Source organism: Microcaecilia unicolor, chromosome 5 (genome assembly GCF_901765095.1).
Source record: "Microcaecilia unicolor chromosome 5, aMicUni1.1, whole genome shotgun sequence".
In the NCBI taxonomy this organism is placed as follows: domain Eukaryota; kingdom Metazoa; phylum Chordata; class Amphibia; order Gymnophiona; family Siphonopidae; genus Microcaecilia; species Microcaecilia unicolor.
In genome coordinates this window covers 52,334,310-52,347,330 of record NC_044035.1, presented here as the reverse complement: position 1 = coordinate 52,347,330, position 13,021 = coordinate 52,334,310, and the positions used below count along the sequence as shown (strand labels likewise).

Genomic DNA, 13,021 nt, shown 5'->3' with positions numbered 1-13,021 from the left:
TTTTGGTTTGCAAACTTTTTTTTAATTGAATTTTCGTAATATATTTCATAACAAAGCATTGATGAAAAAAGAATATCTAGTAAGTATATCTTTCACTTAGCAATATTGGATGGTCATACTAAAAAAAAAAAAGCTACACCATTTTTAATTTAATAACTGTTTTGAATAAATTATTTTATTTTTATTTGTTGCATGTGTACCCCACATTTTCCCACCTATTTGCAGGCTCAACGTGGCTTACATAGTACCGTGAGGTGTTAGCCACCTCCGGTGATGAAACAAATACAGAGTGATGTTGTTACAGTCACATTAGAGAATCAAGAGAAGAAGAGTTATATAATGTTCATTGCAAGTTTTGGTTTCGAGAAAAAGTTAAGGGTCAGATGATCACGAGTACTTAACGATTTATCAGGAAGCTAATATATGTCCCATATAGGACGGGGCTAACTCATAAATTATTCACTGAATTAACTTAATACACTTTTCAGTAGCTCTCAAGACCTAAAACACCCTTCCTCATGTCAGGCCAGTAAGAACGCTTGTGACCAGTGTGTGTGTGTTTTTTTTTCTAGCAAAAAAGGTGCCGGTACTCAAATGCTAGGCCACCCTTCAGGAGTGGGGTGATCACGGGAGACACCCACCCCATAATGGCCAGGCCCCCTGGCTGCAACCAGTCACAGAACAAATTACAAGAGCGAATTGGTGTGTAAAGCCTGAGCTCTATCATTAAAACTTGGGTGCATAGCCTAGGTCAATTTTAACAGACAATGGAAAAGGTGCCAGTACTCAGTACCCCCGAGTACCCCCCCCCCTCCAAAAAAGCCCAGTTTGTGACTATCCCAATACAAGAAAGTTAGTAATAGAAACAAGCGTCACTAGGTGTAGAACTCTCAGAAAACCACGTGCCCCTACCCTCTAGCTTCCCGGAAATCAGACTCCACCGCAGTTGAGGGGGATTTATTTTATCCATTTCTCACAACTTTCTTTCATCACGCGCTAACTCTAATCCTCTAACTTTCGTTCTTTCAAACCAAGCGACACTTGAAGCCTTGCGCAAGCGCACAGAACGCGTCGTCCGTGTAAGGAAGTGCTGTGCACGCGCAGCACCCGCTTCACCCGCGACGTACGACCTGGAGCGCTGTGGGCGTTGTCTGTGTGCGGCGCTTTCCGGTTCGGCCTCCACGCTGTGGCTCCTCCTCTCTCTCCCCTCCCCGGCCCGCCTCTCTCCGTCATGGCTGCGGAAGAGAATGGAGTGTGGGGCTTGGTGGAAGAATTTGTGTCCGGCCAGCAGGACAGCAAAGCTGCGGAGGTGGCAACAGGTACACGTGCACGCGTCTCTTCTTCCTTTAGTCTTTCCTCTCCTGGCTGAGACCCCGTAGATTAATGGTGGCCTGAGAGGCTTTTGCACCTAAGTTGCTTCCCATGCATGTGGTAGCTGCATCCTGGAGAGATCGCGGGGCAAGGCTGAGCATGTCCGAGCAACGAAGGAAGACTTCAGGGGGTCTCGTTCTTAGAAGCGTTCGCTCAACAGCCTTGGGAGTAGGATGCCCATGGGGAGGCTGGCAGGTTCAGTGTCAGCTTTCTAGTTTAATAACTGGGTTTTGCCATTCATGCTAGCAAAATGTTTATAAAGGGGGCTCTTCCTGCTGTTGAGGTATTTTGGTACTTATTTCAAAAGTCGTACTTTGAACAACACTTTAGGGCCTGCGCACTAAAAGGTTTAGTGTTTTTGGTACGTTTTAGCAGCCTGTAAAATTAAAAAGCTGTAAAGGCAATTTTATAAGCTGATGCCTAGTTTATAGAATAGTAGTGTTTAAGTGTGTGATTGGTGCCAATAATTAGCAGTTTTAAGTGCCAGGTACTATTCTATAAACACTGTGAGTAAAGCTTTTAGCACACAACTATCAGGGGGTACATGTGGAGTGAGCAGTTTGGCACGTTGCATGACACACTTAACATACCCATATTGGCCTGTTGTAAATAGGCTCACCTAACTTTTTGCATACCAATGCGGCTTTCTGCTAATATTCTGTAACGGCTTAGACATGCCCTTGAGCCATTATAGAATTGCCACTAGGCCCTTTATAGAACTACCATCTGTGTTCTAAAGACTTAGCATGTGTATTAAACTGGGGTCAGGATATATTAATGGGTATGTGTTAAATTTAGCAGCTACTCATACCTAAATGAAGGCGTAGCACATGTAAATTTGCCATTAGGTTCATGAGAAATAGCATCCTATGTTTTTCTCCACCTGCTATTGAGCATACACTCACTAAGATTTAAAATGTACCTGTTCTGAATTCAGGTGTTACATTTTAGCATGTACACTATAAAAAAACTCCAGCTATTTAATAGTCAAGCAGTTCTCATTTATTAGAATAGAATTCTGAATAATAAATGATATGTATCACTCTGTCAACATTCAGTAAAACCTTAGGGTATCCCCCAGGCCCGCAAATGAATGGGACAGATGTACACTATTGAAAGGGCTCATCTACAAGCATGCATTTTACCTGAAACCAGAAATTGATGCAACACCGTACAATATAAAATGTCTAAGGGTTACTCCTGGGGGAATTCTGTGCAACTGTGCAGTGCAGAATTCCCTAGCAGCCCCACAGAATTCTGCACAGCTGCTGCCATCAGATCTTTCCCACAGAGATTGTGCAGGAGGAGGAGCAAGTGAACCACTGCACATCCTCGTCCTCCTCTGTCTGCTTAGACTAGACCAGTGGTTCCCAAACCTGGTGCTGGAGGCACCCCAGCCAGTCAGGTTTTCAAGATACCCACAATTAATATTCATGCGAGAGATCTTGCATGTAGTGGAGGCAGTGGATGCTATTCTCTTGCATGAATATTCATTGTGGATATCCTGAAAACCCGACTGGCTGGGGTGCCTCCGCGACCAGGTTTGGGAACCACTGGACTGGACTGTTCATTCATGTAAACCACAGGGGTCCCGCAGAAGATATCTCAATTAGAAACCTGTTTACCATGCCTGCACTTTACATATTGATCCATTCTCTGGTGATGTCACACCTTGACTATTGTAACGCCCTACAAAATGGCATGCAAGCTTTGGATATCAAGACTTCAAATTGTACAGAATGCTGCCATAAAACCTTTGGCTAACTTTAAAAAAATATGATGATGTAATTCCCTTGTTCTATGCTGAACACTGGTTACCCATCACTTACCTAATTATTTCTCTGGCACCTTACCCTGTTTATCTTGCCTACTTAATCCATATTTTCCCACCAGATCTTTCCAATCGTTTCAGCAGGTCTTCTTTTCAGTCCCTAGCTTCCATATTATATGCCTGATAACATGGGAACCAGAATTTTCAGCGTTATGGGATCCACTCTCTGCAATGCCCTGCCTTTACATCTGCATTTGGAGTGTGCCTTCTCAATGTTCAAGGAAGACATAAAAGACATAGGATGCCGATGGCATATTGTATAACTGGTAGGGCAGTGATTCTCATCCTAGTCCTTCATTCATTTATTGATCTTTTTATACCACTTGTACTGCTATTGCATACCTAGGTGGTATACAATATAGCAATCTAAAACATCAAATTAAAAAGGAACCCCATTAAGCCAGATAGGAAAGTGATAACAGCCACTCAAGAATATACAAAAAAAAAAAATAAAAGATATACTCAGGCCCTGGCCATTCAGTCAACAATTGAAGTTTCTGTGAAGAGATTGCTAGAATGAAATAATGAGTTTTCAAACAGTTTATAAATTTGATGAGCAGCATTTCTCCTCATAATTGTGGGGAAAGGTCGTTCCATAATTCAGAAGAACGCTGATTGGCAGATGGTCTCATGTAATCCAAAATTCAGACCAGCGCAGTGAACGGAATGGTATATGGGGGGGGGGGGGATAATCAACAATGATACATATGTAGATTCACCAGAATAGTAAGTTTCATGGGTTAGGATTAAGGTTTTATACCAAATTCAATATGGGATTGGCAACCAATGGAGATGGATGTATAATGGAGTGATATATACTTTTCTTTGCTATACACAGAAATCTTGCAGCAGTGTTATTTACTGTCTGAAGACGATGTATTTGGGATTTAGGCAGACAAGCATATATAACGTTACAATAGTCGATTATGAGAGATCAGAAGTGTGTGACATACAGTGTGAAGTGCAGAGAAATCTTATGAAGCTGCATAGGTATCAAAAGATATGAAGGGTTGAGAACCTGATTTTTAACAACTTTAAAAATTTGTTTCTTAAAAGACAATTGTGCATCAAACCAGATGCCTAGATATTTAAAAGAGGAGACCAAAGTAATGGGAATCCCCAAAAGAGTGAGGACGATATTTAGCTGTGATGAGGAACCAGTAGTCCAGCATGTTACTGGCTTATCTTGGTTTAAAACTGGAATACATGTAGCTACACACGTGCACCTAAAGTTAGATGCATCATGAAAGGAAGTTATATCACAAATACAAATAGGAAAGGAGAATAGGAGGAGAAGAGAAATAAGTGCAGTCCAGGCGGTGGATGGCGCTCTCAGCTACCCTACCAGGAGACGGTTGATAAACCTACTATAATGGTTCTCAGTCCAGTCCTCGGGGCACACCCAGCCCATTGGCTTTTCAGGATATCCACAATGAATATGCATGATACAGATCTGCATGCACTGCCTCCTTGGTATGCAAATCTATATCATGCATATTCATTGTGGATATTCTGAAAACCCAACTGGATGGGTGTGCTCGAAGGACTGTTTTGAGAACCACTGCGGTAGGGTATCAACTGTCTCCTGGTAAGGTAGCTGAGAGCACCATCTGCTGCTTGGACTACACTTTTTTTTTCTCCTCCCATTCTCGTTTCCTATTTGTGATATCACTTCCTTTCATTTTCCCAACCATTAGTAGTGTAAGTCGGTATTGATGATCTAACTTTAGTTGCAAGCGTGTAGCTGCCTGTATTCCATAACATGTGTACACCCTGACCCGCCTGTGCCCTCCTTGCAGTTGCATGCTATGGATTTTGCATGCACCCGTTTTAGAATACTGACTAGGGTCAGTTGGGTGCATAGCTGCTAATCGGTGCCAGCATCAATTAACACTTCTTAGTAGGGCTGTACTGAATATTCATATGAAACAAGATGGCAAGCGATCCGCAAAATCCAACGTGGAGACAAACAAAGCAGATCAATCAGTGATATGCGACCAGAGACTTACCCTGTGCATTGAGCTGATGTCCTCATCTTGACTGAGGAAAGCACCCTGCTGGTTTTTTACGTTTCAATCTCATGTCCTGCTTGGACTATTAGCCCCTGACGCAGCCCTTGTGGGCGAAACACAGTCTGTGTCGGGCGAATCTCTGAAAATAAAGTTTTGAACCATATCACTGATTGATCTGCTTTGTTTGTCTCCACGCTGAATATTCATATTACATTATTCTTATTTGGCCGAATAGGAATAATCTGGGGCTCTACTGTGCTAAATCCTACTGAAATAAACACTTGATTTCTTATTTTATGTTGCTTCTTTTATTATTATGTTAAAGCTTAATGTCCATTATTTGTATTTGGCCGAATAGTATAATATGCTATTTGGTACAGCTCTGCTACTTAGTACCAATTAATGCTTGTTACCGTAAATTTTCAGCTCATATCAAGTTACACATGCAACTGATGTTATTCTATATCTTCTGCCTGCAACTTTGCACACTAAGAATAACAACGTTGGATGTGAAAGTTGATAGAATTTGAGGGGATAACATGCATGCAATTTAGTTGCACACATTAAACAAATTGCACCCAGTGCTGTTTTAGGAAACCATGCACCAAATTTCAAGCCCGTGGTTTGTTACATTGGCCAATTCAGGGAGGGCATTTACTATTCAGCCTGAAGTATGAAAAACAGCATAGAGCCTTGCTGAAAACAGTTCACAACCCACAGTCTCCAGCCACAGCTAAATTAAGAAGCATTGGAAAATGCATCCTGCTGGAGCCAGTTGTCTGTGTTAGCTAGAATGTTATGAATGGTCTGGTGCTGGTGAGAGATAGGAACTGTGAGCCAGAAGTTCTTGGACCTATCAGTGAGCCTGTGCAATGCCCGTAATCTTCCAGTACCTCAATTTACCATTCATGTTAGCATCATTTTCCTTCCAGTCTCCCCTTTAGGTCCAGAATCTGTCATAAAAGAGGCTGCACTCATGGTTTAGTAGAAATAATGGCAAAGTGTGTATTTTTAATAGGTATTAGTCATTTCAGTACAGGTTTATAAGGAAATCACATAGAAAAACATGGGGTAAAGGAAATGATCAAAAGAAAGCAACGAATTACACGGCAAATAATTGATTCCAGCCCATATAAAGGGAGAAGAGCTCAAGTCAGCCAAGCAAGTTGAAATAGAGTAAAGGATTTGCATTCTTTGGTCGTTAACAAAGATACCACCTGTCAACAGAAAACTGAGAGGACTTAATATAATTGTCAAAGAGCAGAATCTGGATCCCTCGGAAAACTTTTTTCAGATGTTCATCCGTTATATGTAAGCAACTTTATTAATGGAGTCTGTTCTCCATGGACAGCAAGATTAATCATGTACAAAAAGTGGGTGATAACATCTGAGGGTGCTGAGGCAGAACAACTTTCCCAGGCTTGGAACCAGTGGAGAGTTTGATGCATGAGCAGCCCTTCCTGTGCTGTGGTCTACCTTCAGTCCCTTTCAATTAGTTTAGAGCTCAAAATCAACTCTCCAGGAGGGATTATGTACCTAATTAAGCTTGCTATCTACAGGGAACATCTGTTACAGGTAAGAACTTTGCGTTTTTTTATCAACAGGCGAGGTTGATTCCCAAGCTCAGTTCGTTCAGGTTCCTACAGAAATATCTTGGTGTTGAGGAGCAACCTGTTCACATGATGCAAGAATTGAGTAAATCACAAAGACATGCTCAGTATTACTTGATCGAATACATTGTCCCCGATTGAAAACTGGTCTAGGTAGTAGCGTGAATCGAAGTTCCCTTTCTGTGGAATCATTCTGATTCGTTATTGTGGAATATAATACACTTTAAAAAGAAGAGACCTAGGAGCCTGATGCACAAAATTTACTTGGCGAGCACCGTGCGTTTTTGACCAGCTCCAGCCGGTTTAGTGAGCACGGTATTCAGCGGGCGATGCACCCAGGGGTTCTGTGGGCTCTTTTCCGTCCGCGGTGGCATCCAGTGAGAGTTGCATGCAAAACAATGCAAACTAGCAGATCTGTATTCAGATGTGCATTTTGAGGGATGCACAGCAAAGACCTTTAGCAAGTGAAATTTGATGGGAGGTGTGAGCAACTGTAATTCTGTGGAACAGCTTGAAAGCGACTGCTGCAGCACAACAGCCAACACAGCACAGGAAGGAAACTCCCACACCAACCTCCCCAAACGTCTTGATGGACTATCAGCTTCTTCCTTAGCCCTGGTGAACGTAATGCGGTGAGGAGCGGCAGCGCAGCCCAACGTGGGGACAAACCAAAAAAGTGCAAGGAGGTGACGAAGCAGGGGTACAGAATCCTGAGGGGTTGAAGTTGGATCCTGCACGAGCTGCCTTGCAGCCGTGCTTCTCATGTTTCACCCTCACCATTAATGAAGGAAGGTCCCCCGTAGCTGAGCCCTCCACTTTCACTAGACAAATAGATCTCTGGCAGAAGGTTTTACCACTTTGGGATAACAGCTCCTCCCCCCACAGCTTTCATACACACAGCTTATATACATGTATGAAAGCCATAGGTAGCGTTTGAAATAAAAAGAATGCCTTAGGTAGCATGCTGAACATGTGCAGAGCAACCATGCTTAGTGATTGTTGTGCTCATGTGCAGCTTACCAACTCACTTTTCTCTTACTGAACTGCTTGCTGATTTTGCGAGCAGCTCATTTGCATCCAATTTTTTTTTTAAGCATTGCTCGCAATTTCCACCTTGGTAATTTTTTGACGGGGACTTTTGTGCATCAGCCTCCCAGTCTCCAATGTTTGCATTTCCAAGGAAATACTTCGTCAGTATATTATGTTGTGATTAACTTTACACAAGGCAATTCCTTTCCTTTTTTTTTTTTTTTTAGTTTAGCATTTTTTTTGTGTATATTATAAAATTTAGTAAAAGGTATATACTTTATAATATGAACAAAACAGTGTTGGTAGCGTTATACACCCATATACTAGTTATTAGATTCAAATGTACTCTCCCCAGTTTCCCACACATCCCACCCCATAATACTATTCTTCTGGAATGTTCAGTACAAGTTCACAGTATATCAATCATGTATTTGAGTGCTGTTTAAGTGGCTTTTAGTTGTTTACTATCTGTGGTTCTTGTATTCACCATGCTATTTTCATATTTTTTTTTAACTTGAATTTTTATTGAATGTTTTGAAATATTTTCTTTACAACATTTGAAGCATTATGCAACATTAATTTAGACATACCAATAAAAGTGTACCACTATACATTCCATTTCCTTGCTTATTTTCATCATATTGGCTGTCCACTAACTTTTATTATCAACACTAATACATCTTGTAAACTTCACTCCATTTTCTTATTTCAGTTCCTTCCGCCCAGGTACCGTGTTATATTATACCCAGCTTTTGTGTACCTCTTCCCTTTCACTGGTGGAGGGATCATTGTTGCCCCTCCATTCGCCCCCCCTCCCCACCGGCTATTTTCATATTTACATATAAGGATCACTGTGTTCCATCAAAAATGAACATGACTCGACTTCCACTCTTTCAGTGCCATGAGCATATGTAACAACTGGAGCTGGAGCTTCTCTTCCGTCCATCTTTTCTTTAAAATAACCAACAATCGCACCTGCATAGGTTACAAAGTCAGTAATCCCAATAATATTTTGCACATAGGATCACGCTTTCACCCAAAAGCCATGTATTGTAGGACACTCAAAAACCATATGCTCCAAAGTACCTTTTCCCATATTGCATGTTCAACATTTCTTAGTGTGCTCCGCATGATTCAAAGCTTTAATATTAGTTTTTTTAAAATCTATGCTGATGACGTTCTTCTGATCTTTCCCACCTCTCCGAGTCGACTTCAGTTTTGTCTAGCTGCCAGAATCTCCCAGTGGTTATCTGATTACAAACTTGCTTTTAATCCCTCTAAAACTGTCATTTCCTTATCGTATGCAGCAGACAAATCCAAGAACTGGTGGGTTGTGTCCATCTCTGATCCAGGTGATTTACTATGCTTTAGATTGTCAAATTGCCCCCATTACATCTTCCAGGTTTACAAAGGTTTGATTCAGTTTTTCTGACTCGTCAGCAGCGAATACCATTTCTGGCACCGGTATCTCTCCCACATCTTCCTCGGAGAAGTCCGAAGGAAAGAATTAATTTAATCTCTCCGCTGTGGCCTGGTCTTCCCTGAGTTCCCCTTTTACCCCTCTGTCATCTAGCGGTCCAACTGATTCTTTTGCCGGCTTCTTGCTTTTAATATACCTAAAAAAGTTTTTACTATGTGTTTTTTGCCTCCAACACAATCTTTTCAAAGTCTTGCTTTGCCTTCCTTATCAACGCTTTGCATTTGATTTGCCATTCTTTATGTAGTTTCCTATTATGTTCAGTTGGATCCGTGTTCTGAAGGTTTTTTTTTAGCCCTGATAGCATCCTTCACCTCACTTTTTAACCAAGTCGTCTGTAGTTTAGTCTTCCTTCTTCCTTTTTTAATAGATGGAATATATTTGGCCTGGGCTTCCAGGATGGTATTTTTGAACAGCATCCATTCCTGATGTAAATTTTTGACCTTCGCAGCTGCTCCTCTAGGTTTTTTTTATCACCATTCTTCTCATTTTATCATAATCTCCTTTTTGGAAGTTAAATGCTAATGTATTGGATTTCCAGAACTTATATCAAATCTGGTCATGTTATGATCACTGTTATCAAGAGGCCCCAGCACCATTACCTCCTGCAACAGATCATTCGCTCCACTAAGGACTAGGTCTGGAATTGTTCCACCTCTTGGCTCCTGAACCATCTGATCCATAAAGCAGTCCTTCATTCCATCAAGGAATTTCACTTCTCTAGCATGCACTGATGTTACATTTATGCAGTCAATATCGGGGTAAGTGAAATTGCCCATTATCGTGTTCCCCAGTTTGTTAGCCTCCTTAATTTCTGCTAATGTTTCTACATCTGTTTCTTCATCCTGGCCCAGTGAACGGTACACTCCTATCACTATCCTTTTCCCTTTACACATGAAATTTCAATCCATAGGGATTCCGTGTCCTGTACAATTTTTAGTCTATTTGATTCAAGGCCCTCCTTAACGTGCAATGCTTCCCCTCCACCAATTCGATCAACCCTATCACTTTGATATAATTTGAATCCTGCTGTGACAGTGTTCCACTGGTTATCCTTCTTCTACCAGGTCTCAGAAATGCCTATTATATCTATTTTTTCATTTAGTACAATATATTCTAACTCTCCTATTTTATTTCTTAAGTCTTCTGCCATTCGCATATAGACATTTCAGACCATGTTGTTTCTATTTACATCTTGCTCAGCAGTTGACAGGGATAATGTGCAATCTTGAAAATCGTTTTTTTATTTAAAGACTCCTGGTCTACTATGCTCTCTATTGCAACCTCGCTATTGGGATGTCCTATCTTCCCTGTTTTGCTGATATCTTTGAAAGATACCTTATTTTGAACAACGCGCTTTTGAACAACTGTCGGCCTTCCCCCAGTTTCTAGTTTAAAAGCTGTTCTGTCTCCTTTTTAAATGCCAATGCCAGCAGCCTGGTCCCTCCCTGGTTAATGTGGAGCCCATCCTTTCGGAATAGGCTCTTCCTTCCCCAGAATGTTGCCCAGTTCCTAACAAATCTAAAACCCTCCTCCCTGTACCATCGTCTCATTCACGGATTGAGACTCCGGAGCTCTGCCTGTCTCTTGGGCCCTGTGTGTGGAACAGGGAGCATTTCTGAAAATACTACCCTGGGGGATATGGATTTCAGCTTTCTACCTAGGAGCCTAACTTTGGCTTCCAGAACCTCTCTCCCACATTTTCCTATATGATCGGTACCTACATGTACCAAGACAACCAGCTCCTCCCTAGTACTATCTAAAATCCTATCTAGGTGACGCATGAGGTCCTCCACCTTCGCACCAGGCAGGCAAGTCACCAGGCGATCCTCATGTCCACCAGCCACCCAGCTATCTACATGCCTAATAATCAAATCATCAACTACAACAGCCATCCTAACCCTTCTCTTCTGGGCAGAAGCTCCTGGAAACACATCCTCGGTACGAGAGGCTATTGCCCCTGGTGGGCTGGTCCTGACTACAGGATTATTTCTAACTTTACTAGGGTGATGCTCTCCGTTTAGGAGGCCTCCCTCCTCCAAGGCAGCACAGGGGCTGCCATACTGAAGGTGGCACTTCTCTACAGCATCCCTGTAGACCTCCTCTGTGTTCCTCTCTGTCTCCCTCGGCTCCTCCAAGTCTGCTATTCTAGCCTCAAGAGAATAGACTTGTTCTCTGAGAGCTAGGAGCTGTTTGCATTCAGCATACAAATATAACCTCTTACCAACTGGGAGATAGTCATACATGTGACACTCAATTCAAAAGACTGGATAACACCCTTTCGCTGCTGGACTGCTGTCTGCATCGTAGTATTATAGAATTATTTAATTAAAACTTATTCAGGTATTAGGGATATTAGATGAATATAAAGTGCCTTAAGATTATATGGTATAGTGTGTATTTTATTTAGTGTTTGCTTCCCAGAAACTAATTAAATGTAATTAAAACTAATAAAGATGTAATTACAACTGTAATGAAAACACTCCTATTATCCTGATTAGAATAATGATTATTAATGAAGAGTTGTGCTAGGGGTGGGTGGGAGCTGGGTAGGGGGTGGGAATGAAAACTGTACTGAGTCCTGTTAGAGGCTATCAGTTAATGCTGTAGTACAAAGTTCAAGTTCTAAAACAAGGGGGAAAAGGGTATGGAGACTAGTTGATAAGTTTGTTTTTTCTTTTCTTTTTATTCTGCATATCAATAACCTACAATTCCTCCTTTAAACCTCAATCTTTAAGTTTCCAAAGCACAGAGCAAAATAATGTTCTCTTACCAGAGAAATGTCCTCTTGTCTCAGAACTTCTCAGAAAGAAAGTTAAGTGGGACCTTTCCTCTCTATAGAGTTTTGATTCTAAGGGAACTGCTTCAAACAAACCCTCAGTAACCTTTGCAAATATTCTACTTCCTCATACCTTAAATTAACACCTAATTCAGGTCAGTAGCAGTGTTATCTTTCCAGCAGCCAAAGATAAAAAAATAAATGTCTTTTAGGACAGAATCTGAGCCTTACTACTATCCTTTTTAAAGTTCTTTGGCTGTTAAGTTTCTACCTCTAGAAAAAGTTTCAGTTGAAAACTATGGGAAATAAGCAGTGGATTTTCCCCAGTTCCTTTTTAATAATGGTCTATAGACATTTCCTTTAAGAAGCCATCCAAACCTTTTTTAAACCCCGCTGAGCTTAATGCTTTTACTTCATTCTCTGGCAGCGAATTCCAGAGTTTAATTACACGTTGAGTGAAGAAATATTTTCTCTGATTCGTTTTAAATTTACTACTTTGTAGCTTCATTGTATGCCCCCCCTAGTTCTAGGTTTTTGGAAAGAGTGAACAAGCGATTCGCGTCTACCCGTTCCACTCCACTCATTATTTTATAGACCTCTACCATATCTCCCCTCAGTAGGAGGCACACAACTGTGATATGCTGAAATAGCTCACAGCAGTTGCTCCAGAAGGGCTGAATGACTGGGTAATTCCACCATACATGCTGTAGAGTGTCCACTTGCCCACACTTCTTCACAGGTTGGAGGTGGAGCAGTAAATTTCCATCCACTGGCTGACACTGCTAACCTATTCTTATTCTGGAAAATAGTCCCCCCTTCACTAGTCTCAAAAGTTTCACCTAAGTCCTCCTACTTCCCAAGATGAGTAGGTTAATTATCTCCAGGATGATTTAGTGCACTGTAAAATTTTAG

The 13,021-nt window shown here is 41.4% G+C and overlaps 1 protein-coding gene across 1 annotated transcript in view; it reads left to right on the top strand.

Moving 5' to 3' along the window:
• Positions 1 to 1,193: 1,193 nt before the first annotated feature.
• Positions 1,194 to 13,021, top strand: part of MMS19 (MMS19 homolog, cytosolic iron-sulfur assembly component) — a 150,702-nt gene continuing 138,874 nt past the window's right edge. Inside the window, exon 1 of the mRNA XM_030202895.1 lies at positions 1,194 to 1,319. Coding sequence (XP_030058755.1) covers positions 1,232 to 1,319 — 88 coding nt within the window. The 5' untranslated portion in view covers positions 1,194 to 1,231. The remainder of the gene's footprint in view (positions 1,320 to 13,021) is intronic.